The sequence below is a fragment of the Pavona decussata genome, unplaced genomic scaffold, assembly GCF_977016875.1.
Source record: "Pavona decussata unplaced genomic scaffold, jaPavDecu1.1 SCAFFOLD_179, whole genome shotgun sequence".
In the NCBI taxonomy this organism is placed as follows: Eukaryota; Metazoa; Cnidaria; class Anthozoa; order Scleractinia; family Agariciidae; genus Pavona; species Pavona decussata.
The window spans coordinates 140,654-167,740 of NW_028145589.1; the positions used below are offsets into that span (position 1 = coordinate 140,654).

At 40.9% G+C, this 27,087-nt stretch overlaps 3 protein-coding genes across 3 annotated transcripts; all 3 read right to left on the reverse strand.

The window, feature by feature from the left end:
- Positions 1–46: 46 nt before the first annotated feature.
- Positions 47–17,943, reverse strand: LOC146463265 (uncharacterized). Its single transcript, XM_085084614.1, has 2 exons — positions 16,441–17,943; positions 47–6,650 (listed from the first exon to the last, which is right to left on the reverse strand). Exons 1-2 carry the CDS (start codon positions 17,851–17,853, stop codon positions 5,568–5,570), a joined length of 2,496 nt encoding a protein of 831 aa, XP_084940740.1. The 5' UTR covers positions 17,854–17,943; the 3' UTR covers positions 47–5,567.
- On the reverse strand, positions 10,228–13,750 carry LOC146463266 (melanopsin-B-like). The gene is made up of 2 exons (XM_085084526.1): positions 13,621–13,750; positions 10,228–11,206 (listed from the first exon to the last, which is right to left on the reverse strand). Exons 1-2 carry the CDS (start codon positions 13,723–13,725, stop codon positions 10,247–10,249), a joined length of 1,065 nt encoding a protein of 354 aa, XP_084940652.1. The 5' UTR covers positions 13,726–13,750; the 3' UTR covers positions 10,228–10,246.
- A 1,935-nt stretch (positions 17,944–19,878) lies between the features above and the next one.
- LOC146463267 (uncharacterized) lies at positions 19,879–24,039 on the reverse strand. Its single transcript, XM_085084605.1, has one exon. It carries the CDS (start codon positions 23,927–23,929, stop codon positions 20,531–20,533), a length of 3,399 nt encoding a protein of 1,132 aa, XP_084940731.1. The 5' UTR covers positions 23,930–24,039; the 3' UTR covers positions 19,879–20,530.
- Positions 24,040–27,087: the final 3,048 nt, after the last annotated feature.

A 27,087-nucleotide genomic window follows, 5' to 3' on the forward strand; every position in this document is an offset into this window, starting at 1 on the left:
GGTTAAAAACATTTCCATTTATGAGTTTCATGTTTTTTTAATAGTGTTAGGATGAGGTTTCGTGTTATTTTTAAACAATTTTGTTACATTTAAACATTCTATAATCAAAGGATTTCAGAAGACTTGGCTATGGACATCATGATTACAAACCAAAGAAACAAACCGTGGTAAGACTGCGTGCAAGGGAACACACTGTTTTTTATTGTGCGGACAATTTTGATGAGATTTATATCCTGAAGGAGGCCGGAAGAACTACTTGCAAACAAACACCGTGACTCAGGCTATTCTAAAAAAGCCTTCAAAACAGCTGTCCACAACGAAATAATTCTCACAAGCAATATTCCTGTTACCTTCAACACCGGATTTTATATTGGACAGTTTGTACCAGCAAATGTAAAGTGACTTACTTTCTCCTGACATGTACATTTACACCAATACAAAATTTTAGGCAATAAACGAGTAGCCAATATCGGCACCCTTTCTGGCTTCGCACGCACAAAATGCATAAGCTTTTCCGTAATTTTTAATTCGGAAAAAATTTCCGGAACAGTCTTGGACAGAGGATAGTTAAGAATATGAAAAAACAGTCTGAGCTTAGAAGAGGAGATGAAACTAAAGGCTGAAAGTTCGTTTTGTTTAAAGTACGTTGTGTTTCATGTCATAAGGTAAAGTGACAGGAGCGTCAAAAATAAAGGGGATCATAGCAAGCATTTCAACTTCAAAATAATATTTATTCAACGATCGAGACCTATGGGCAGTGTTTACGACCTCCTAAAAGCAATAGTCAATTAAATGTTCCAAGTTATATTGTGGCAGCTGCAGCAACCAATCGATGTTGTACTGACAGTAAAAAAATAAATTTGTGGATGCATGATTCATGATGACGATTTCCATTTGAAACTATTCCCAGCATTTTGTTTTTGTTTTTTTGTTTTTTTCAGTCAAATTTTGCTACAGCGGTTTATGAGATTTCTATGTTCTGTTAAACCTAAAAGCAAGCTTGCATTTAATTTTTTTCTTTGCCAAGTCCTTAAACTAGCTAACCAGAAGGAACAAAACACTCACGAGCTCAAATTGTAAACATATGCATCTGAACACAATTTTCGTTGTGTAACGAATGTCACTGTTTATTAGTTTTTGGTTGTCCAGCTTTCCACCCAAGTTAAACAAAGAAAGTAAGCTCTATTTACGGATTTCGGTTGTTTGTGTAAAGACTAATTTACCCGAGATTATCCGTCATTGCTTTGACTCACAAATTTACTCAAGATCAAAGCGAGTCTGACTGGGTGAATTTTCAGCAGTGATGGACCTCCTTCCCAGGATCTCTCCTCTTTACCTCCCAGCTGGGACACGAAGAGGAGAGACCCTGGGAACGAGGTAGACATTATGGTTTGATGAGTAGAAATTAAAACCTGTTCTAGAGATAAAACAATTAAATAAATAAACAAACAAACAAACAAATAAAACCGGTCTAGGGGCAGGGCTAAAAAACATAGCTGCAACTACCAAAATTTTGTTTAAAATGCTTTTCAGTAGTTTTCTTCTCTTGGAAAACGTTTTCACTGCTGGACGTTAGAATTGCTTTTAAAATATCCAAGCGGCAGCTGATCGAGTTCAAAAGCACTTCAAAACTATGCTTTATAACTCAGTACTAGTGAAAACCATAAGAGCTCTTCAGCATCCGGAAACATGTTTCACTTTGTCATACATATTTTATTGAAGTCATTATCAGCACAGGTTAGTTCGATAAGTTTTATGGTTACAAATTTACCGACAAAAAGCCTGTCTTATCAGCAAGTCCGTGCTCTACAAACAAGGAAAGTTACGTTAAACTTTTTATAACGCGTTCTCAAACGTTTTAACCAAAAATCGGAGGCTCCGAAGTGACAACTTTTGCCACTATTGCCTCTAGGCCGTACAAACGTCTGTGGACTCGTCTCGGCGTTTTTCCGAAAAGGAATATGTGTTATGAGCGGGACAACAGTCAATGGATTTCTAACGTTTTGATTGGCCAAACGCGCAAAGGTTATTAGTTATTATCAGACCTACCGATTAATTTTCACACATTCTGATTGGACACCCGTACAATACAGTCTCAACAGTGAACATTTTTCAAAAAACAATTCAGTGAATTAAATTTGTGAGCTGTCAATCTTTGCGGTCCGTAACTAATAAGAATCCGGCTCCTATTGATCGTGGACCAGTACAGCCATACAAAATAAATGGTCCGCCTTGGCCACCACAACCCCCCCCCCCCCCCCCCCTTCTTCCCCTCCATAAAATTTATTGCAATACTTTAGCTTATATTAAGTTTATAATTATTATGGTATGACTGTAACTTATTTAACTTCTAACGTCTTTCTGCCATAGATACCCTAAAGAAGAAAGGCCGTGCCCTTCGAAATATTGGAAAATACATTTCTCTGACCGTGAAATCAGCCTTGTCCTATTTTAAAATATTTATAATTATGCGAGATGCCCTGAGGGGGCATACCGTGTCTAAAAACGGGTCGATTTCTTTTTTTTTTCTTCCTCGTAGCTACAAATCGGTACATTAATTACGCGGGATGCCCTGAGGGGGCATACCGTGTCTAAAAACGGGTCGATTTCTTTTTTTACGCGGGATGCCCTGAGGGGGCATACCGTGTCTTAAAACGGGTCGATTTCTTTTTTTACGCGGGATGCCCTGAAGGGGCATACCGTGTCTAAAAACGGGTCGATTTCTTTTTTTTTTTTTTTTCTTCCTCGTAGTCACAAATCGGTACATTAATTTATTCATTAAACTCTCCCCTCTCCTACTCGGGATGTAATGTTCTGATTGTCTTCAACAACAGCAGGCCAATCAACATCCATTCTTATCGCTTTAATCGCGAGGGAGGGGACCCACTCAACCCTACCGGTGTGACGTCAACGCATTATTTGATATATTTATTAAGGACGGATTAAATTGTCGCGCCATATTGTTAACATGTTCTGGACTCAAGTGTGCCGTTTTCAAACGGAAATTTCACCATTTTGAAGCGGTGAATCGAAAGAATAACTTTTAAGAAGCACCCGACATTTAAAACGGTGGAAATTGGTGAGCTCCTGGCGAAGGAATCGTGCTTTGTTTGACAGTCTTAGACCACGACGCGAGACTAAAAAGAGGTCATTGAAAAGCTTACATTATCGTAATGGAATTTCACACATTTCCGGTAATAGTCTGAGTCGCGTAACACAAGGTAAATAACGTAACGCGATCGTCGTGACTCAAACTATTCCATTAGCAAGGATAGTTTTATCAATCGGCGAAGCATACAGTTGGAATAAATGAATCAGCCCCAGCATCACGCGTAATGCCAGTATAGCAGGCATCTTGTTTTTTTTTCTTCGTCGTATACACAAATCGGTACATTAATTTATTCATTAAACTCTCCCCTCTCCTACTCGGGATGTATTGTCCTGATTGTCTTCAACAAAAGCAGGCCAATCAAAATCCATTCTTGTCGCTTATATTGCGAGGGAAGGGACCCACTCGCCCCTACCTGTGTGACGTCAAAGCATCATTTAATTAACACTGGATTAAACTTGTGTCGCCATAATTGCTAACATGTTCTGGACTCAAGTGTGCCGTTTTCAAACGGAAATTTCACCATTTTGAAGCGGTAAATCGAAAGAATAACTTCTAAGAAGCACTCGACATCTAAAACGGTGGAAATTGGTGAGTTCCTGGCGAGGGAATCGTGCTTTGTTTGACAGTCTTAGACCACGATTGCAGACAGAAAAAGGTCATTGAGAAGCTTACGTTATCGCAATGGAATTCCCGCAATTTCCCTTGAAACCCTGAGTAGCGTAACACAAGGGAAACGACGTAACGCGATCTTCGTGACTCAAACTATTCCATTAGCAAGGATTGTTTTATAAATTTGCGAAACATACAGTTGGAATAAATGAATCAGCCCCAGCATCACGCGTAATGCCAGTATAGCAGGCATCTTGTTTTTTCTTCCTCGTAGCTACAAATCGGTACATTAATTTATTCATTAAACTCACCCCTCTCCTACTCGGGGTGTATTGTTTTGATTGTCTTCAACAGAAGCAGGCCAATCAAAATCCATTCTTGTCGCTTATATCGCGAGGGAGGGGACCCACTCACCCCTACCTGTGTGACGTCAACGCATCATTTGATCTATTTATTAAAAACAGATTAAATTTGGCCCCATATTGTTAACATGTTCTGGACTCAAGTGTGCCGTTTTCAAACGGAAATTTCACCATTTTGAAGCGGCAAATCGAAAGAATAACTTCTAAGAAGCACCCAACATTTAAAACGGTGGAAATTGGTAAATTCCTGGCGAAGGAATCGTGCTTTGTTTGACAGTCTTAGACAACGACGCGAGACTGAAAAGAGGTCATTGAGAAGCTTACGTTATCGCAATGGAATTCCCGCAATTTCCCTTGAAACCCTGAGTAGCGTAACGCAAGGGAAACAACGTAACGCGATCGTCGTGACTCAAACTATTCCATTAGCAAGGATAGTTTTATCAATCGGCGAAGCATACAGTTGGAATAAATGAATCAGCCCCAGCATCACGCGTAATGCCAGTATAGCAGGCATCTTGTTTATTCATTAAACTCACCCCTCTCCTACTCGGGGTGTATTGTTCTGATTGTCTTCAACAGAAGCAGGCCAATCAAAATCCATTCTTGTCGCTTATATCGCGAGGGAGGGGACCCACTCACCCCTACCTGTGTGACGTCAACGCATCATTTGATCTATTTATTAAAAACAGATTAAATTTGGCCCCATATTGTTAACATGTTCTGGACTCAAGTGTGCCGTTTTCAAACGGAAATTTCACCATTTTGAAGCGGCAAATCGAAAGAATAACTTCTAAGAAGCACCCAACATTTAAAACGGTGGAAATTGGTAAATTCCTGGCGAAGGAATCGTGCTTTGTTTGACAGTCTTGGACCACGACGCGAGACTGAAAAGAGGTCATTGAGAAGCTTACGTTATCGCAATGGAATTCCCGCAATTTCTCTTGAAACCCTGAGTAGCGTAACGCAAGGGAAACAACGTAACGCGATCGTCGTGACTCAAGCTATTCCATTAGCGAGGATAGTTTTATCAATCGGCGAAGCATACAGTTGGAATAAATGAATCAGCCCCAGCATCACGCGTAATGCCAGTATAGCAGGCATCTTGTTATTCAGGAAATCACCGTATGGCGTATTAGCGCGAGTGGGGCCTGAAAAGGAAAAGTCCGATGTGACTTGATATTATTTGCCAAGCATATTATCTATACTTTGATTTCAAACTATAGCATAATTATAGCAAACAACATAAAAAATCGTATCACTTTATATAATTATAATTTAAAAAAACAAAATTTATAACGCGCAAGTTTATTACAACCCTACTTCCCACAGGGGTGACCTCTTTACAATGACCACCAACTTTTGTACCCGGGATGGCCGTTCACCGGGGAAGATCAACTGTATCTCATAAAATATGGCGTGCATATCGAACAAATCGAACAAGCTACTAGCAATGCACATTGGTAAACAATTCATGAATTGAAAACTTAAGATACTATACAACCACCTATCTGTGGGGGACATAACCATGGATGCCGGCGACCAGTTGCGTTTTCAGTTGTGCTTTCAACTTCTTCGCTTTCTCTTCTCTCTTCTTCATCTTGTTCTTTTCTTGCGGGTGTTGGTTCTGTGGTTAAAACGTTCATTTCTACCATGAATTTACCATGAGCAGGTTCTGGGTCGTCTGGGTTGCCTGGCGGCAGGTGATCCTCTCCTAAGAGCCTCTTTCTTTCATGTCTGCTTTCAGACCTGGATGTTTCCTCTGTATCAGCACTCCTAGAGCGTCCAACTCGCTGTGCATTCTTCTTTTCTGCTCCACTGATTGGAGTATTGCGACTCTTCTTCTCCTTCGGTTGCTGTCGGTCATTCTTGTCACCCTCTAGCGAGTAATTTCTCTTGTTATTCACAGAGCGTTTCTTGGTCACGTGTGCCGATTTGTCCCTTTCTTCCAGCTCCAGATGTTCGATGTCGATGTTAAACTCGTCACCTCTCTTCTCTTCTGCTCCCTTGTTTCTTCTTTCATTCACTCCCTTTTTCCAGAGAAACGGATTTTCGGAGTGTAGAATTTTAAACACTCCTTGAAGCACCGGAAGGCGATATCCTTTTCTGTCGATCTCAAACAGGAAGCAACCAATGTTCACTTTGTAGCTATGTTGAGAGGCTTCTATGTTGGCGATAAAAATCACGAACCTGGACAGCTTGTATGTCGGCATGTTGTTCCACACTGTGTTCTCATCTCCACCGCTGGGTCGAGCCAAGCCAAGTTGATGATGTGAATGCCATTCGCCGATGTGGCAAACTCCTTCGTGCTGCGTTAAATATGAGCCGACTTCCTCCAGGTATCTTACATCTTGGTAAAAAGAAACCGAAGTTCTTTTACAACCAGCACCCGGACCAAGCGCGAGTTGAATAACAGCGGTGTATTCGTCAGCCCACAAACCGAACAGATCTCCACCTGTTTCAATGTTCGGTTTTCTCAGGACATAAGCACACAGCTCTTTGTAATCTTCTTCATAGATCACGACTTCAAAACTCCTGCCGTTGGCTCTTTCCCATGGAAAGAGCGACATCTCAAAGAATAGATGTTAAAATTTCCGAGCACAAGTTCTCTGACACTGTGCGGCGTTTTTGATTTACTAGTAAACACTGGCAAAGCGAAAGTGCTCATCGCGGAAGTGCGGCTTTCCGGGAAACGGCTACTGATGTCACGCAAACTGATTCTTGCCTTCTGACCCACCCACTACTTACCCTACCCCCTCCCTCTAGTCCATTTCCCCCCTTGCCTCCCCCCGTTAGCCAACCCTTTGTCGTACTCCTTCAAAGAAAAACTGGAGCATCCTGAAGTGGCAGTTGTGTTTCACACGATGATCTTTTACGTCCTGTTTCAGTCTGACCCCCTGTCATTTCACTTCCTTTTTATTTGAGGCGAATTCTATTTCAAAAACGTCTCAGATTCTTATATAGGTAAACACCCCTTTCAAAAATTGAATTTCATTGACATACGCTAATATAATTCAAAACATGTTAATTTTTAAGCGTGGCTTCGTGTTAAATTACCGTCACGCAGCGGTGATTGAACAAGTATTGCATGCAACTCGATGGAGTGGAACCTGAATGAAAAGCGGGTTCGTTTTGTTTCTCTAGAAAATCTGAACCAGTGACTGCATGAAAGCCCGTCACACTGATGTATTCGATTACGTATACCCTTCATTAGAACTGTGTGAAATATCCTATTCAAAGTCATTGCAAACATTTTTTTACTCACATAATATAATCAGTGAAATGATAAAAACATTTCTGAGAAATGAGTTTTATTCAATTTCCAGTGTTTATCAAACACTTCCGGTATTGAGTTATTTTTGTGCAGGGGGAGGAGCAAGTGACTGATTGACAATCTGTTCCGACTTTTCTTGGAATTCTACGGCGGATCAGACATAAATTCAATAACATTTCTCCGGGATGGTTGCGCAATCACTTTTCGTGCCTAAATCCCTGATCAAACAGTGCATGGTAGTTGAAACCCGTCACACACTATCATAGTACTACCATTGATCATCATGACCAATCATCGCCTATCACAGGCCCGTAGCGGGGGGAGGGGCAGGGGCTGGCTTGAGCCCCCCCAGAATTTTTGGAAGTTAAAAAGCAATGTGCCCAAAAAAATATAATTAAAACAAATTAATGTTGAATTCTGACGCTGCAAGTGCCTTTTCACAACCTTTAATAGTCTGTTTACTACCTGTCAGTTTCCTTCGCTAACAGGAAATCCTATCTTGTGAATCGGAAATAAGAATCAAAATGGATTGAAATCAACCAATCTGAAGCCGTGAAAGCTGTCGAAATAAACTATTTGTTTTCTAAGGCCCAGTTCAGACGCCGAACTTTTCATGAGCCGAACTTAATTCAAATTAAGGTCGGCCCAAATCACGAAAATCCCGCCTTTTGATTCAGACGCCGAACTTAATTAGCCGAACTTAATTTACTTGAAGCAAAACCAATCGAAATGTTAGCGTTTTTTTTTTTTTTTTTATTTTTAATTTTTTTATTTGAAATACGTTATAATAATTTATGCATTAGGTTCGGCTCATGAAAAGTTCGACGTCTGAATCAAAGCCGTTCCAAAGCCGAAATTCCCGGCTGAGCCAGGCGGGAAGAACGGCTGAGCCGTTCCAAATTGAAAAAGCCGTTCTCAACTGATTCAGACGCCGAACTTTTCATGTACTTAATTCGAGTTATTAGGTTCGGCTCATGAAAAGTTCGGCGTCTGAACCGGGCCTAAGACATCCGCTCATTTTAAGCAATACAAATGTCCTTAGTTTATAACAATTTAGTGTCCCCGCGTTGTCACACAAAAGAGCCACACAAATATGTCCTCAAGACCAGGGCCCAGTTGTTCAAAGCCCGATTAAGCTAATCCTGGATTAACGTGAACTTTGATTCGAGTTTGATTGCTAATCGATAAAGATCCTTCCAAAAAATTTTTAGCCCTCGGTTTTTACTTAGACTTTTCTTTACCTTTGGCTCGAAATTAGCCTTTAAACCCATTTTTAACGAGCGAGCTGAAAGCCTCGATTAACTTCTAATCGTGGATTAGCGTTAATCGGCTTTCGAACAACCCGGCCCAGAGGAAAAAAAATTCTCCTGCAGTCGGATTCTTGCTGCCCGATCCCAAATTTAAAAAGAGAAAGAAAAATTTGTCGTCGTTTGTCTACGTCCTCCTTCAAACGTGAAATTAGGAAACTTAGTCCACGTTATAAAGAAAAGGCAAAAACATTTACCTAAGAATGTCATCCAGGGTGCAAAGGTATTGTTTTACTTACTAAATCTCCCGGGGTTTTTTGATGTTCTCGTTGCATCTTAAACTCCCAAATCACTCTGTTTTTGAGTGACGGGGGGAAGTTTTGTTTCGCCATTTTGCTCAGCCCCCTCAGTTGTTTTAGCCTTGCTACGGGCCTGTATCATCAACTATATCCTTCACTTTGCGCCTGTTCCACATCTACATTGGTAATTTGGCAAAGGTTGCCCATCTCGCCAATAATGCTGGTGCTTGTGCAAAGTATAAAAATCAATAAACAGGCTTACGGCCTTCAAATACAGTGCGGTGCAGGGTGACCTTACATGTGAAAACTGAAAGCCGGAAATGATACTTGGTGAGAATATTTCGGTCAGCTGTTTGCCCCAAAATCGACAGGCTCATGCTTTGATAATATGCAAACTGTCTCCATGTGTCTATCTCAAAGCTCTCTAGGATCCAGCTGTTCTGAGGCTAACTCAGGGTAAGTGTGAAGTTTGATTTCAGTTTAATTACGATTCGATAAAGATTTTCCAAAACGATTTTTGCCCTCTAGTTTTCACTTGAACTTTTCTTTAACTTAAGCTTAAAATTCTGAGATTCTAAGATTCTGGTACCTTTTCGAGTGTTTTTTTTTTCTTTTTTTTTACTTCAAGTAAAAGGCATTTTTTCCGGTCATTATTTTTTTTTTTTTTTACGATCATTCAAAGCGTACACCCGTTTTCAGTTCGCTCAGCTCAACCAATAAAGAAGTCAGACCCATCAACTTGATCCATTTAAACAACTAGTAAACAAAGATTTTCTCAAACCGTTATTGACCTTCATTTTCGACTTTGACATTTTCTTCACCCTTGACCCCCTAAAAATTCGCTTCTGAAAGCATTTTCTTCCAGGAAAATGAAGTGCTTGGTGTTAACCGAGTTAATCCTAAAATAACACGACCGGGTTTCCAACTCCCACTACCAATACAAACATATAATAAACGAAAATGCTTTTTCTGCCTTCTTGTCCACCATATAGTCTCTCGACAATCCCTTTCACCATCGCTGTATTTTCATGTTTTTTCTTTTCTTTCTTTTTTTTTTTAATTTGGCTGGGTTGGGTGGGGGAGGGGGGGAGGTACTCCCTAAAATGGACTAGACGGGGAGGCACCATCCAAAAGGAGTACCTTTTTCAGGATGAAGGTATATAAAAAAGGGTAGGGATTTCTCGAGCTGTAGTATAGGTGTTCGCAAGGGGTACCGTTTTCTATGGAAGGTATATAAAAGGGTTACCTTTTTTGTCAACAATGGTGTATAAAATGGAAAAGGTTTGAATCCCCGGGGTGGAGCCTTCCCATGTAAAGTCCCCTCCCCTCCCGTCCAGGGGTTTTGCTCAGACAGGGACGTTAGGATGAGGATGTACTGCTTGGTTCACCCCACAGAATAATATCGCCAGTTTTCTGCGTAGTTCCTTGTTCATATACAAATTGATGAATGGGTTATAACAGGCAGAAGCCTTGGCAATGTAGGCTGGAATGGAAGCGGCCACCTTGCTGACCAGACTTGCGTTAATCATCGCCACAGTCGAGGCGACAGCGTAAGGGGTCCAAGCAATCAAAAACCCAATTGTCATGACAAATGATTCCCAAGCCACTTTTCGCTCAGCTTCAAGCAGCTCTTGGGTAACACGTTCGCTTTCACCCCAGTTCTCCATGGCGTATTCAGCAAACTGAGACAATGCTTTGTAGCATTTGTAATAGCAGTAGACGATCACTGTGACTGGCAGTACAAAGCACGTCAGCAATAAACACAGGGCAAATGAAACGTCGCTTGTTTCTGATGATGTCCAGTTTACAGCGCAGCTCGTTCCAACTCCCTCCTCCACGTAACTCGACCAACCAAGGACGGGCATCAAGCTCCAGAAGAACGAGTAACACCACAGCAGCAAGGAAAGACGCAGGGCTTTTTTCCTGTCGAATGGAGTGCCATCACCACTATTGACAAAATGTTTGATAGCCACATATCGTTCGTACGAGGCGCCAGCCAAATGCACTAGAGACCCAAGGCCAAATAAAGCCGTCACGAAGGCATAACCGGTACAGCCTGCTGCTCCGAACAGCCACTGGCCTTGTGAATTAGACCAAACAAGCATAGGAAGTGCCACTGTTGAGTAAATAAAACCGGCAAGTGCAATATTGAAGAAGAAGATGTTAGGAGCATCTAAAAGCTCACGGTTTCTGAGATACAGGATACAAATGATTAAGTTGGAGATTACACCAAAACTTCCAAATATGGAGGACACGGCGGTGAATGTTTCGAATACAGCTGTCATCTTGCCTGTGCTTTTGCCGTCCTAGAAGCAGAAGTTACAATGAACTTGTAAGAGTAAGATATATTAAGGAAAGATGAAATTTCACCTTGTAAAAAACATGGAATAACGAAGAGTAAAATGTTTTTTGGCTCCAGCTCATGACATGATGAGTTTAAGAGTGTTTTCTTAATCTAATGTTCTTGTTCTATCAAAAAATCTCATCTTTTCATCTACATGTATAAAGGAACGCTTTTAACAAACCAAAGTTTAATCGAACGATAAACAATTCCCCTTCTTTGTATATCATCAAAACAGTTTGAAAGAATTGGAGATGAATCGAAAGATTTCCATCAATGCCGGACAGGCAACGAAGAATTCTTTAGCAACTTAGCTAGACTGCGATTGGGTCCCTTATTTTTGCGCGCTTGAATGTTCCTCTTGTTGTGTTATCCTTAGGGAAAAATAGGCGACTGCTGGTACTCTAAAACTCATTACAATATTTGGCGTATTTTTAACGTAATAGAGAGGCTACCTACGTGCCTTATCCACCATAGCGTTTTAAGTGGGCAGGAGTTGTCCTTGGAGTCAGCTCGACCCTGAACAGAGGCCGATACAGTGGAACCACGCTTACTTTACGGACACCCGCTCAATACACACACCTCGGAGTATCACAGACAGTATTCTTGGTCTCATCCCATACATTTTTCCTAATATTAACCCGCTTATATTGATAAAGGACACTCGATAAGACGGATACTTTTTTCTGATCCCAACCGGATGTCTGTAATAACGTGGTTTGAATGTAAATGGATTGCTTTAATTTTACATTGGGGAGATGAGGATTTACGAAGTCAACCCAATATTTAATTGCAGAAAAATGCGGGGTTTTTTTTCTGTCCTTTCTTTCTAACACTTTGTGGTGTTGTTAGTAATGCATTTCAGCCTCTGTTACACTAAACATTTGTTTTTTCAACTTGTCTGACAATTTTGTTGCGGCATAACTGAGACAAAAATAACGTACCTCAATGAACAGTGTTTTATCGGGTCTAAAACCACTCGGCGAGTTTCGCGACGTTTTGTTTGTTGCAATCATTGCGAGAATAGAACCCGATTCTAATTTTAACAACAACTAAACTTCAAAATGTTGGAGCAGAGGGTCCCTTTCTTTAAATCGAGTTTTCTGCTTGTAATCTTTATCGATATCTTTCATTTTTACTATGCTAGAAAGGAATCGTTAAGTTAAACAAAGCTTTAATATCAAAGTCAAAAGAATTAAGCCATTAAGAGATACGACCGGCATTAGAAAACCCTGTTTTCGTAAGGAAACGTGCATAAGTATTTTCCTTTGGTGGTGTGGTTGGGTCCCCATTAGTTTATAGCGTTCCTTATCTGAAGATTACCCAAATGTTACTATTACTGATGCCGTTTATAAATTTGAACCACCTACTAATGACGAGGCAAAACAATAATACCTCTTTGATGTTTAAAATGCTTAGGGCAGATTAATTGAGCATTTATGCAAATTGGTATATCGCTGGTATTCTGAACTCAAAACAACACTCGATTAAAATAAAGGCCAATTTTTGGTCACCGATTTGATACCAGCAGTTATCAATTACAGTTGATCATTGAGTATTATTGAATCAATGAGCAGATTACAATGTCTTTATTGGTTAAAAGAAATACGAATGGTGTAAAGGGCAAGCCGGCTCAGCACGTTTTCGAAAATCGCCATTTATTTGCGTTTCAGCCTTCATAATTCAAATCATCAGCTGGCGTAACATTATTTTTCTATTCTTTTAATTTGTTTGGATTTAGATTTTTTTTTAATTCCTTTCACCGAGCCACTGAAAAGGTTCAAAAACTCCAAAAAACAAAAAACAATATGGTACGAATTGAGATCGAACTCTGAAATCGACGATCAAGGCTTAAATTTTTGTTTTTGCACAACAGTCTCGAGCGCAATGGAAACTATTTTTTTTAACATTATTTCGATTTCATTCGATTACTAGGGCTAATCGAATTTTAGGTCACAATTTAGTTCGCTTAAATTTGCTGAAAATTCCAAACAAGTTTTTCTTTGAAAAATTATTGTCTGCTTTTTACTACATTTGCATTTCACCAATTCATTGGCTTTGCTTCTATTTCGAAAACGTTACACGACAACACAACTTTCCATTGCCTTTCAATGGGCGTCCAGAAAACTGAATAAGAACTGTGCTATGATTTACTTGTCCGTGAGACAATGTTTATACCAAAGGATATTTTCTAAGTTGAAAGACGTAAAATTATATGAAATAACCAAGGCATTACGAGAGGCGAGCCGCCTTTAAAGATATACTTAGCCGTGAAAAACATGAAATTCATTGACGATTTTTTTTTGGATGAACTCTTGTGAATGTGTTAAAGAATTGTTTTGAATTTCTAACCGTTTTCATATTGTTTTAGGTACTTACCTTTTTTTCATTTGTTCGGTGAACTAGCAACCATTCAGTAAACTGTGTGGCCTTCTGGTGTTTATAGGGACTGTAAGATATGATACAACGGTTGGAACATAACATAAGAGGAAAGAGGAAGCAATCTCGTTCCCAGAGCCCACGTTTCTTTTGGTGTCTTGGCGCTGACCAAAAGAAACGTGGGCACGAGAAACGAGGGAACGAGATCGAAGAGGAAGAAAATTTTCACAAACGCGGTAAGTTGCGCATGCTCGAGCCCTTGTGGTAGGTTTAGCCATTGTCGACCCTAGAGCTCTTCCCCCTTTTGTACGCGACTGACTTGGTCAAGCCGAGTCGAGAATGAAGATTTAGTGTTCTGGGTAAAACGTGAGTATTTTATTCTTCTAGTTTTTTTTTTAAAGAATGTTATACTTTCTTAAACATGTAAAATTAGTAGCCAAGAATCATATGTTTAATTTGCGGTGCAATTTAGATCGCAAAGATGCAAAAATTCTAAAGAGATGATATATGGTCACAAACATCACATAAGAGCAAATCGTTTTCTCGAGTGCAATAGTTCTCAGGATAATTTCTTCTTCCTTTACGCACATTTCTCAAAATTAATCGCTTTGTAAAACCACATTTATAAAAACAATACTCCAGCCAACAGTATAGAATTATAAATAATGGCTTGTTCATTTGTTTTTAGTTCGGTGATGTTTTAGTGTAACGACCTCCACGTTATCCTCTGTAACGAAGTTGCCACTGTAACCCCAGGCCTAAGCGACGAAGAAAGGATCCACGCAGCAAAGCAGCATCGGGAAGAAAATGGCAGACACTTTGAATAATTAACTCAAATTCGAGGTTGATAAGCATTCAATCCGTGACCACGTGGGAATTCTGGTATGCTAGCATTATTAAACAAAATCTTCCAGTTCCGTCGCAAATTGTCGATTCCGGCATTGAACATAGGAGTAATGCCTAATACGTCAACAAGGAGAGGAATATCCCTCGGCTTTCGCAAGGTCTTCGTTTACCAGAGAAAACGTTGCATGGGCTGAGTGTGGGAAGAGAAGAATTTTAGGGCTGTATGCCTCGTAAAGAGCAAACTCTTGTTCGTACATCAGCTGTTCTTCTAAGCGGAAAAAAAGCATTTCTTAAACCTCCCAAAATAATTTCATATTTATAGCAACGAGGATTGCGTGACATGACGAGTCAAAGTGCGTCTGCCGAGTTGATGCCTACTGCTTTACTGCTGTGTTATTTCCTTAGACAAGAAACTTTGTTCTACATTGTTTCTTTTCACCCAGGTGTAGGGAGAGAAGCAGTAGTCCTAGTCCTAGTTGCTTCATGCTACAGAAATCGGGTTAAGTAACAACCGTGTGGGCCACTAAGGCGTGCGACCGTAACCTCACCTTACCTTTCCGTCATGCCAGGAGCCCTTTTTTTCAACTTTTTTCGTTAAACCTTTTTCGTCGAAAACGAAATGCTTCTAAATATCAAGTTTTTTCCATTTTTATCTTGGTAATTAATCCTCTGTGGAAAACTTCATATTAGATATTAAAAGTTTCACTTCAAGATGTTATGAAAAGAACTGAGATCCAACGCTGAGATTCAAGGTCACAAGCCCAGTCACCTCTTATCGGATTTTAACAGATAATGCGGAAAGGCAAACTTTACAATAATTTAGGCACAACTGAGAACTTAAAAAAATAATAATAAAATTCACTGGGAGAGGCCCACCTTGCGATCAATGGTGTGAGGAGGTGACCGGTAAGATATTACGGAATAGAAAATCGGGAACGGAGAACGCCTGAAAGCCTAACCCTACCAGGTTTGTGGGGGCTTTTCGTTCGACCAAAAATTCCGAAATGTTGGGTGAGGAATGAAATAAAAGAGAAATTTCCTAAAATAAAACTTCGGAATTTTGTGACAACCTCGGGAGGTTGTCAAAACGATCCAGACAATCGGAAAAACCGGAACGTTCCGTTCAATTCGGCCATTCCTACTCGCGTCCAGTTTCTCCGACATAAGTTGATAGTGTTATTTTGGTTTACGTAGAAACGGGTTTGTTTTCAAGTTGGTTGTGGTATGTTAACCGGAAAAATCTGTTACACTCCGCCTGGAAGCTAAATTTTATGAAACTTCAAACTGGAGTACTTGGACAAATGGAAAGAGCTCGTGGTCTTAGCCTGACGTCATCCTGAGATCACGTGCTTGTGATTGTTTCACAAATGGGACGATTGTCGTACAATTCCGAATGCAAGTCTTATGCAATCTTCAGACTCTGATAAGAGAAGTCGCCCTGATCCCTCCCCCCCCCCCCCCCCCCGCCTCACTCAACAACGGAAATTAGCCTGTGAAAAAAGGGTTTTTGGCGAAAATAATTCCAAGACTAATATTTGGAACGTTACGGTACTTGGCAGTGTAAATAGTCCTAAATGTCGGAGTAAAAGCTCGAGATTGTTTGAGTTGGCTTAAGAAGAAGGCGAATGGCCACTGAAGTTTTTTTAAACAGCAAACGGTTCAGTGTCCCGGATTTTCACGGTTTAATAAACGTACAACTGGTACTTAAAAACACGCTGCTCACTACATGCATACTGAAGTTCTTGTCGCATCAAATTTTTCAAAGTTAATCAACAGTTCTAGTTTCTTATGCTTACACTAATTTCATAACGAAACTGACAGCTATGTTTCGGGTAGAATAAGCTTAAAACTTCATGAATGAGATATATGAGTTCACTTAGGATTCCTTAGAAATTATCAGTTTCAAACGATTTCCTTAAGAACAACTATGATTTGAGTTGAAGGGATCAATTTAATTCATGCCTTCTAGAGGTGAGTTTCTTGTCTACCACTTTCGTTTTCTTGAGGGGTGCGGGTTTTTTGGTTCTTCTTTTTTTCTTTCTTCTTCTTTTTATCTCCTTTTCCCGCTGAAACTGGATTCCTGACACCTTTGTCTGCCGTTTTCCCTGCAACATTTCCCGGGGATGCACCTCCTCCTGGTTTTTTAACGTTTGGATTTGCAGGTTTAGCGCTTGCACCTTTGCCTTGCTGGCCCACCGGGGGAATAGGACGTTTGCTCTCTGTTCCCCCAGACACTTTACGGTTCACTTTCCCTTCTTTTGGTTTCATCTTTGAATCATCTTTCGCCTCCTTTCTCTGATCTCCAGCATTGCCATCTTCACTTTTCTTCTTCTCTTCTGATTGGGGCTGCAGTGTTTTGTCTTCTTCTTCTCCCAGCTTCTTTTCTCTTTCCTCTTTGTCTTTTGCTTCTTTGTCTTCTCTTCTTTCTTCTTCTACTTCGACTGATGCACCTGTTGTTGCACCCGTCGGTGTCTCGCCCTTGTCTTCAGGGGTGCGTGAGTCCTCTGGGACGCTTGGCTGCGACTGAGCCTCTGCTGAGAGACCCAGCTCACTTTCATCTCCCTTTTCAGGTTCAGGCGTTTTCACCTTAGTCGTTCTCCCAGAGCTTCCACCAGGCACTGTATTCTTTCTCTCTTGTGTTACACTGTTTGGGGGCTTGTTCACCTTAGGAGGTTGTTGTGGGACATTTTTGTCATCATCTGGAGGGTAATTTCTCTTGTTTCTAACTGGTCGCTTTATGACCACGTGTGGTGTTTTCCCTCCCTCCTCCAGCTCTAAATTCTTGATGTCGATGTTAAAGTCATCACCTCTCTTCTCTTCTGCTCCCTTGTCTCTTTTCGTGTTCACTCCTTTTTTCCGGGAAAACGGATTTTCGGAGTGTAGAATTTTAAACTTTCCTTGCAACACCGGAAGCTGATTCCCTTTGCTGTCGATCTCAAACAGGAAGCAGCCGATGTTCACTTTGTAGTCTTGACGAGAGGCTTCTATGTTGGCGATAAATATCACGAACCTGGACAGCTTGTATGTCGGCATGTTGTTCCACACTGTGTTCTCATCTCCACCGCTGGGTCGAGCCAAGCCAAGTTGATGATGTGAATGCCATTCTCCGATGTGGCAAACTCCTTCGTTCTGCGTTAAATATGAACCGACTTCCTCCAGGTATCTTACATCTTGGTAAAAAGAAACTGAAGTTCTTTTACATCCTTTGCCGGGACCCAGAGTAAATCCAATAACAGCTTTGTCCTCGCCAGCCCACAAACCGAACAGATCTCCTCCTGTTTCAATGTTTGGTTTTCTCAGGACGTGTGCACACAGCTCTTTGTAATCTTCTTCATAGATCACGACTTCAAAATTTCTTTTGTCGACCTTTTTCACCGAGCGCGACATTTCAAAATTTCAGAACAAAGTTCTAAACACCGCACGATTCGATTTACTAGCAAACTCCGTCAAAGCGAATGCTCATCGCCGAAGTCCGGCTTTCCGGGAAACGATCATTGACAACAGTGTCACGCAAAATTGCCCGTATCTCCCCACCCCCTCCCCCCAGCTGCCTGCGCTAGCCTTTGGAGTGGTAGTTGTCGCATGTTTCATACCATTATGTTGTACGGTAAACACTTCGACCTGCGTATGTTTGTCGCTGTCTTTATTTCATTTTCTTTTCTAAAACAAGAGAAATAAAACAAGTCTCTGAGCTTGATCCTTCACCTTCAAAAAAAACTTGAATTTCATTAACATCCGCTTTACATAATTCAAACGCGTTGTTTTGTAAATAGCCGCTTCATAATAATTAGTTGTCAGGTAGCGGTGATTTAATTGGTGAAAGCGACTCAGGTGAAAACAAAAATATGCGGACTTTAATATCTTTCTCCAGGAAAGCTGAAGCAGTGAGTGTCTGCCAGCTCTTCCCACTGACTTACTCGACTTGTTTCTAAGAAATAAGTTTTGTTCAATCAGAAGTACGCATTGTTCAGTGTTTATCAAACACCGTTGGCAGCACTGAGTTATTTTTATGCAAAGTGAGCGAGTCAAATGACAATCTGTTCCGACTTTTCTTGGAACTCTGCGGCCGATCAGTCAGTAATTCGAAATATTTCTTCGGAATGGTTGCATGTAACCTATTTGAAACGAAATCGCCTTAAGCCTACCAGAAGCAACCGGTCGGATGCGTTGAGCAAAGACCGAATCCGAAGAAATCAGCGCTGAAAGTCGGTGTTCTTGGACATTGTGTCAAGCTTCAAGCCGCACCAATGAAGCAAGAGCAGGATGGTAAAAAAGGAAAACTTATTTTGATCCTAGATCGGGAAAGATTTGCACTTCAGGACCATCTAACGACGAAACTATTTCAATAAGAGGTGAACAATCGAGGGTCTGCTAGATTTTCAACGATTAACAAGCTGATCGAAATATCGAAGTAAAAGTCTGATTTTTAAAATAGCTGATAGCTGAATCACCAATCAGGACCAATTAATCCTACATCAAGGGAAATTCGTGGGCACTCAACCAGAAACGGAAAAATTTAAGAAATAAAAGTGTTTTAAATATCTTTTTCTGTTTTTCAAGATCGTTTCCAGTGGCAAGATTCTCGAAGCCCTCCTAACATGTACCTAACATGTGTCTCTTCACAATAGGCTATTGTTAGTCCAACAATGGCCTATTGTTAGATGAGCTTCGCTTCTGGCCTCAACCCCTTTATAAAAAAGGCTAGGGTTATTTGCATATGCTACTGACTGCTGCACATTCCCTAAACTTACGAGCTTCAGTTGCTTTCTGGACATTTTAGTTCGCCTTTATTCGGTCTCTTTACGATATTTTCCATCTCTTCTAAAACAAAAGAAACTAAGTTTCTCATGTTACATAAGTTTAGGTGACAAACACCAAAGAACACGCTGGTTTTTCTCCGCTTTTTAATCCTAATTTCTGGGGCGAATAGCCCTTCTGAACACATAAAAACCAAAATGAGTAAACCGCTGGGTGCCTCACACGAATGAGCCTTTTGCTTTCATCTAAGAGTAGCCACGTGGTTAAAATCATTTTACTTTCCATCATGAATTGAAGGTCAGGAAGACAAACCGTAATTGCGAATTATTTTAACAGCTAGTGAAAGACAAACCCAAATAAAAATTAAACTCTAAGCCAGTTGGAAATTGTTAACACTAGTTCGACACTAAAGAACGGCTAGTACTGCATGTGAAGCGGCCCAATTTGCTATCAAGGGTGCAACGCATATGTTTGAAAACTATCATCGAACGGAGTTAGAAAGATACCCTTCCCCTAACCAGTTTGCCGTTATACTGCTGTCCCGCTCTGTGTTTAGACAGACATTTTCGCGACGTAATACGTTACCATAGCAACCGTACAACCTGTTAAAACGCCTCTTATTTTAGTATAAGCGGTAATAAGTAATAAACGAGCTCGGCTACCTCCATTTTTATTATGGAACAGTAATCGGCATGTTCAGCTACAACGTTTTGCAAAGTTTAGAAAACGTCTAGAAAAGGGTTTAGCGCCACCTTAAAGTTTTGAATTTTTTTGAAAATTGGTTAACAATGACACCTTCTCCGTAAATAAGCCTCCTAATAGTCTTTTCAATTAGTGCAAGTCCAGAGCTTACAATTGGAGTTTTACGATACTTGACACCATACACAATTAAATTAAGGCTAAAATGATAAAACCTCGAAATTGTTTTACCTTAAAAGCCGAAGAAGGCCTCGTTCGTCATTTTTGGAAACAAAACAGTAAGCAAGTTAATGTTCTAGATTTTCACTTTTTAATCAGCCATAATTGGTTCTTAATAACAGCACATTACTGCCTACTTGTAAACTGAAGTTCTTGTCATTCCAAACATTTGTCCACCTTTGTAATTTCCATATAACGACATAATCAATTTTTTTAACAATTCAAAAATTGAACTCAAAACCTCATGTAAACATATGTGTCATTTCAGTATTAATGCGAAATTATCACTTGAATTTTTTTTCCACAGGAACAAATGGAGATAAATGTTTAATGTGATTGTCTCATGTCTTGCCTGCTAGAAGCTAGCTTCTTTTTCTTCCTGTCCGGTTTATTTGGAGGCTAGGTTCTTGCTGTTGTTCACCGGATTGCCTTCTTTTTCTCCTTTCTCATTACATGGATCAGCACCCAATGTTTGTTTCCCGTCATCTTGCTCTGCGGTTTTCGGTTTGATGTTTACTGATGCACCTGCGTCAGGATTTTCTTGCTCTGGTTTTCGTTCAGCGTTGTTATGATTTTCTTGCAGACCATGACGACTAGATCTTTTGCTCTTTTCTTTGTCGACGCCTCCCTGTGGATTTTCCTGTTCCTGGCCCGGCTGTCTTGTTTCCGTGAGAGTTTTCATCCGTTCCTCTTCCCTTGAATCATCTTCCTTCACATTTCTCTGATCTCCTGTGTTTTCATTTTGCTGATTATCGTGATTTTCAGCTTTCGTCTTGTTGGCTTCTTGGTGCTGCATTGTTTCTGCTTCTGTTGATTTCATGACCTCTTCTCCCAGCTCTTTTCCACTTCTCTCTTTGGTTTTTGTGTCGTTGTCATCTTCTCCTATCTGCTCTTTCTCTTCTGCTGCAGTTCTCTCTTTGTTTTTCACTTCATCCTCCTCTCCTATCTGCTCTGCCTGCCCTTCCTCTTCTTGTTCAAGGTCCTTTCGACTTCTCTCTTTGGTTACTGTACCATGTCCTTCTCCTGTCTCTCTTTTCTCGTTTTCTCCAAGCTCCTTTGTGTCGTCATCTTCTCCCATCTGCTCTTTCTCTTCTGCTGCAGTTCTCTCTTTGTTTGTTACTTCATCCTCCGCTCCTATCTGCTCTGCTTGCCCTTCCTCTTCTTGTTCAAGGTCCTTTCCACTTCTCTCTTTGGTTACTGTATCATGTCCTTCTCCTGTCTCTCTTTCCTCTTTTTCTCCAAGCGCCTTTGTGTCGTCATCTTCTCCCATCTGCTCTTTCTCTTCTGCTGCAGTTCTCTCTTTGTTTTTTACTTCATCCTCCTCTCCTATCTGCTCTGCCTGCCCTTCCTCTTCTTGTTCAAGGTCCTTTCGACTTCTCTCTTTGGTTACTGTATCATGTCCTTCTCCTGTCTCTCTTTCCTCTTTTTCTCCAAGCGCCTTTGTGTGGTCATCTTCTCCCATCTGCTCTTTCTCTTCTGCTGCAGTTCTCTCTTTGTTTTTTACTTCATCCTCCTCTCCTATCTGCTCTGCCTGCCCCTCCTCTTCTTGTTCAAGGTCCTTTCGACTTCTCTCTTTGGTTTCTGTATCATGTCCTCCTCCTGTCTCTCTTTTCTCGTTTCCTGCAAGCGCCTTTGTGTCGTCATCTTCTCCCATCTGCTCTTTCTCTTCTGCTGCAGTTCTCTCTTTGTTTTTTACTTCATCCTCCGCTCCTATCTGCTCTGCCTGCCCTTCCTCTTCTTGTTCAAGGTCCTTTCCACTTCTCTCTTTGGTTACTGTATCATGTCCTTCTCCTGTCTCTCTTTCCTCTTTTTCTCCAAGCTCCTTTGTGTGGTCATCTTCTCCCATCTGCTCTTTCTCTTCTGCTGCAGTTCTCTCTTTGTTTTTTACTTCATCCTCCTCTCCTATCTGCTCTGCCTGCCCCTCCTCTTCTTGTTCAAGGTCCTTTCGACTTCTCTCTTTGGTTTCTGTATCATGTCCTGCTCCTGTCCCTCTTTTCTTATTTTCTCCAAGCTCCTTTGTGTCGTCATCTTCTCCCATCTGCTCTTTTTTTTCTGCTGCAGTTCTCTCTTTGATTTTTACTTCATCCTCTGCACCTAGCGGGTCTGTCTGTTCTTCCTCCTCTCTTTCAAGCTCCTTTCCACTTTTCTCTTTGGTTTCTGTTTCAGAGCCTTCTCCTTTGTCCCCCTCCTCTTCTTCTTCTCCCAGATTTTTTCTTTCTGTCTCTATGCTCTTTGTTTTGTCGCCTTCTCCGCCTTCCGCTTCCTCTACTCCTTGTTGTGATTTCACACCATCCGGTTTCTGCTCCGCATTTGACGTCAGGTGAGTCCCTGGCGAAAGACTTCCACTGCTACCATTTTTAACAGGATCAGGAGTTTCTGCGTTACTACTCCCAGGGCTTCCATCTTCCTTTGCATTCTTTTCCTTTTTAGGTTGCGGTTGGTCTTTCTCTTCAAGATGGCTCGGCTTATTTCTTTTGTTGTTCACCTGGCGTTTCATGGTTACAAATGGCGATGTTCCTTCTGTCAACTCAAGATCCTTGATGTCGATGTTACAATCGTCACCTCTCTTCTCTTCTTCTCCCTTGTTTCTTCTCTCATTCACTTCCTTTTTCCTTGAGAACGAATTTTCGGAGTGTAGAATTTTAAACTTTCCTTGCAGCACTGGAAGGTGATTCCCTTTGCTGTCGATCTCAAACAAGAAGCAGCCGATGTTCACTTTGTAGCTCTGACGAGAAGCTTCTATGTTGGCGATAAATATCACGAACCTGGACAGCTTGTATGTCGGCATGTTGTTCCACACTGTGTTCTCATCTCCACTGCTAGGTCGAGCCAAGCCAAGTCGATGATGTGAATGCCATTCTCCAATGTGGCAAACTCCTTCGTTCTGCGTTAAATATGAACCGACTTCCTCCAGGTATCCTACATCTTGGTAGAAAGACGTTGTAGTTCGTGTGCAGCCTTTACCGGGACCAAGAGCGAGTTGAATAACAGCCTCGTGCTCGTCAACCCACAAACCAAACAGATCTCCACCTGTTTCAATGTTAGGTTTTCGCAGGACCCAAGCACACAACTTTTTGTAATCTTCTTCATAGATCGTGACTTCAAAAATTCTCCTCTTCATAGTTACAAATGGCCATGTTTCTTCTTTCAGCTCAAGACCCTTGATGTCGATGTTAAACTCGTCGCCTCTCTTGTCTTCTTCTCCCTTGTTTCTTCTCTCGCTCACTTCGCTTTTCCGGGAAAACGGATTTTCGGAGTGTAGAATTTTAAACTTTCCTTGCAGCACTGGAAGGTGATTCCCTTCACTGTCGATCTCAAACAGGAAGCAACCGATGTTTACGTTGTAGCTGTGACGAGAGGCTTCTATGTTGGCGATAAATATCACGAACCTGGACAGCTTGTATGTCGGCATGTTGTTCCACACTGTGTTCTCATCTCCACCGCTGGGTCGAGCCAAGCCAAGTTGATGATGTGAATGCCATTCTCCGATGTGGCAAACTCCTTCGTTCTGCGTTAAATGTGAGCCGACGTCCTGCAAGTATTCTACATCTTGGTAAAAAGAAGCTGTGGTTCTCCGGCATCGTTTACCGGGACCAAGCGCGAGTTGAATAACAGCGGTGTATTTGTCAGCCCACAAACCGAACAGATCTCCTCCTGTTTCAATGTGTGGTTTACACAGGACCCAAGCACACAGTTCTTTATAATCTTCTTCATAAATTACAACTTCAAAATCCCTTTCGTCGGCGCTTGTCCAACCGCTAAACAGCCACGGCCACCATGACGACATCTCTAGAGCTCTATCTCAATTGAAAACTAAAAAATTGGCCAGCACAAGGTAGTCTTCGCTCTCCGCTCTTGTTTGCTTGATATAATTGCGACAACTGGCAAAGCGAAAATGATCATTGCGGAAGTCTGACTTTCCGGGAAAGCTATTGGACCTGTTGTCAACAATGTCACGCAAACCACTTCACATGACTCCTAAACTCTCTCCCCTTCTCTCCCTAGAGTGACATTTCACAAGACAATCATTATAGTTTGTTCTGAAAACTCGATTACGATCTGTTACTATATGTGTCCCCCTCCATTTCACTTCCCTTTAATTTCGACGAATTCCATTTTTTCCCCTGGGCTTCCAACAAACTTCTTGCCTTGGAAAAAACTTCATGCGACTTCAAAAATTGGATTTTATTAACATGCGCTTTATATTACACAATTTAATTCTGTTCTGTTTGATAATTTGCCGACATTCTGCGGTGATTGGACTGGGTATGGCAGCTCGAGTAGAAACTGAAAAAGGGGGATTTCGTTTTCCTTGCCTGGGAAAGTGACTGTCTGAGAGCGCTTCTCGCTGACTGATTCGATTCACCAATAATGTTCTTTTAGAAAAACTGTATAAAATATCCTGATAAGTAATGAATCAATTTTGCCTTGCTTGCGATAGTCAGTGAAATAATAAAAACATTTCTGAGAAATGAGTTATCTTCAATCTTTAGTGTTTATCAGTCACTTCCGGTATTGTGTTATTTTTGTGCAGGGGGAGGAGCAAGTGACTGATTTTAAAACAATCTGTTCCGACTTTTCTTGGAACTCTACGGCTAGTAGATCATACACGAATTCGAAAACATTTCTTCAGAGTCGCTGCGTAATTGGTGCCTAATAATTACGGCAACCTGTTTGAAAATAAACTGTCTTCTGCCAAAAGTACCGGTGGGGCGCTTTGGACAACGATCGGAAGCTCAAGAACAAAACGTCAGTGTGGAAAATCAGCGCTTTTAGATTTAAAGGACAGCCTGGGTAACCTGAACCAACATCAAGATGGAAAATATGGAAAACCTGTATTTTGATCCTAGCACGGGAAAGCTCTGCAAGTCAAGGCCATCTAACGACAAAGCTATTGCATTAGATATGAACAAGCAAGGATCAGGAGGATTTTTCGCCTTTCACCCTAGGGAACCAAGAAACGTTGGTCATGTTACACTGGAGTGCGCCGCTTGCAGCGCTGAACTATCACCGATGTGATTGAGGACTTATCAAAGCAGCACAAACATTTATGATCAACATTTATAGTTTAGTTTTGCGCTAAAGGAGGTACAATGTGCATTAGCGTTTCCACAGTCGGAATTGAAACGCCACAACATCAGAAACTTCTTCGTCGCCTGAGAGACGAGTTTATATTATTCACTGGCCGATTAATGCTGCTTTGGAACTTGATGTCATTATTTTGAACAAAGAAGATTATGAACTGTAGCAATTGTGCCTGAAAGTAATGTAGTTTTTTAAAAAATCTTTTATTCAGTGTCCAAATAAAGGCATGAAAATTTACTGGTGAAAGTTTTAGAAAAACTGCAAGTAGAAATAGATTGAAAAGCACTCTAAGTGTTACATGATTCACCGATTCATGTTTCATTTTTACAATATATCGGACTTGACTACAGAGATAGTTGAAATAGAGAAGCAGTCAGTAGACTAAACCTACTCTCAAGAGACGAAAGTTCGATCTGTCGGGACATACCCCAACGAAACACAACATTTGGGGGACAAACCCCTGGAAAACTAAAGTTCTTATATGCAGGGGGACAAAATCCGAAACGACGTAAGAAACTTGAGGTAGGGACACTGTAGATCCAATCTCGTAGACTGAATAAACACCATAGTTGGGAATTAGGACAAAAACCTGTCTATTGTCCGTCTCTATTCCCCATTAGCCGCTTCGCTCGGCATCCCGAGAATTTTCATCCACTTAAAAGACATTAGTTGACATTTAAATAACAGAATGTCACTTTTTAATTTTGAAGACATGTTTCGGCCTGTATAACAGCCATCTACAGCTACGAAATAAACTACAGAATTGAATCTGAAATCGATACAACACCAATTAGAAATGCAAATGCGAAATCCAGCTAAAACGAGAAATAATCAAAACATTTCTGGGAAGGATTAGATCTCCAAACAAACAAATACAGCTATTACAGTTTCCGAGAATCCTTGGCTTCTCATTTACATTTATTGGGAGGAGCAAGTCAAGTTGACAATCTCTTCCTATTTTTCTTAGAAAACCAAAGAATAATTGGCACGAAAACATTTCTTAGAACCTATTTATTAAAATCGTGCATATGACTTGATCGAGTTCACTGCCCCTGACCAACTACGCGGAAAGCCTACACTTCGGCAAAACAATCTTTCAAGGCGTAAAAAGAAACATTTTCGAAATTTTCAAAAACGAAATTGGTGTTGGAACCAAACCGTATCTGCAGGCTAATGGATTGTCAGGATACATTGTATTTTGATCCTGCATCGGGAAAACTACAGACATCCAGACCAGAACCAAGTGACAACTTGTACTACGATCCTGCAACGGGAAAACTACACACATCCAGACCAGAACCAAGTAACAACTTGTACTACGATCCTGCAACGGGAAAACTACAGACATCCAGACCAGAACCAAGTAACAACTTGTACTACGATCCTGCAACGGGAAAACTACAGACATCCAGACCAGAACCAAGTAACAACTTGTACTACAATCCTGCAACGGGAAAACTACAGACATCCAGACCAGAACCAAGTAACAACTTGTACTACGATCCTGCAACGGGAAAACTACACACATCCAAGCCTGCTAACAATCCTTGATTTGATCCTGCAACGGGAAGGCTTCTCACAACTTCAAAAAAATGATTGTTATGTCTTTGGCACAATTCACTCGCTTTAATGTGAACAGCATCAACGAAAACCAGAAAGCTTCAATTAAAATCGGTCCGTCAGGGATATCTGTTTAAATTAACTGTAAATTTTACCTGTGGTGTATAACTGCGTATAGAAATGACCTTTTAGACGGTATTTTCTGAAAATCATATTTCTGTAGCAAATTGCAACTTGTCTTTAAAATACATTTTCCCAAAATACTTCCACGAAGTTTTTTTTCGGCGATTGTAACATACT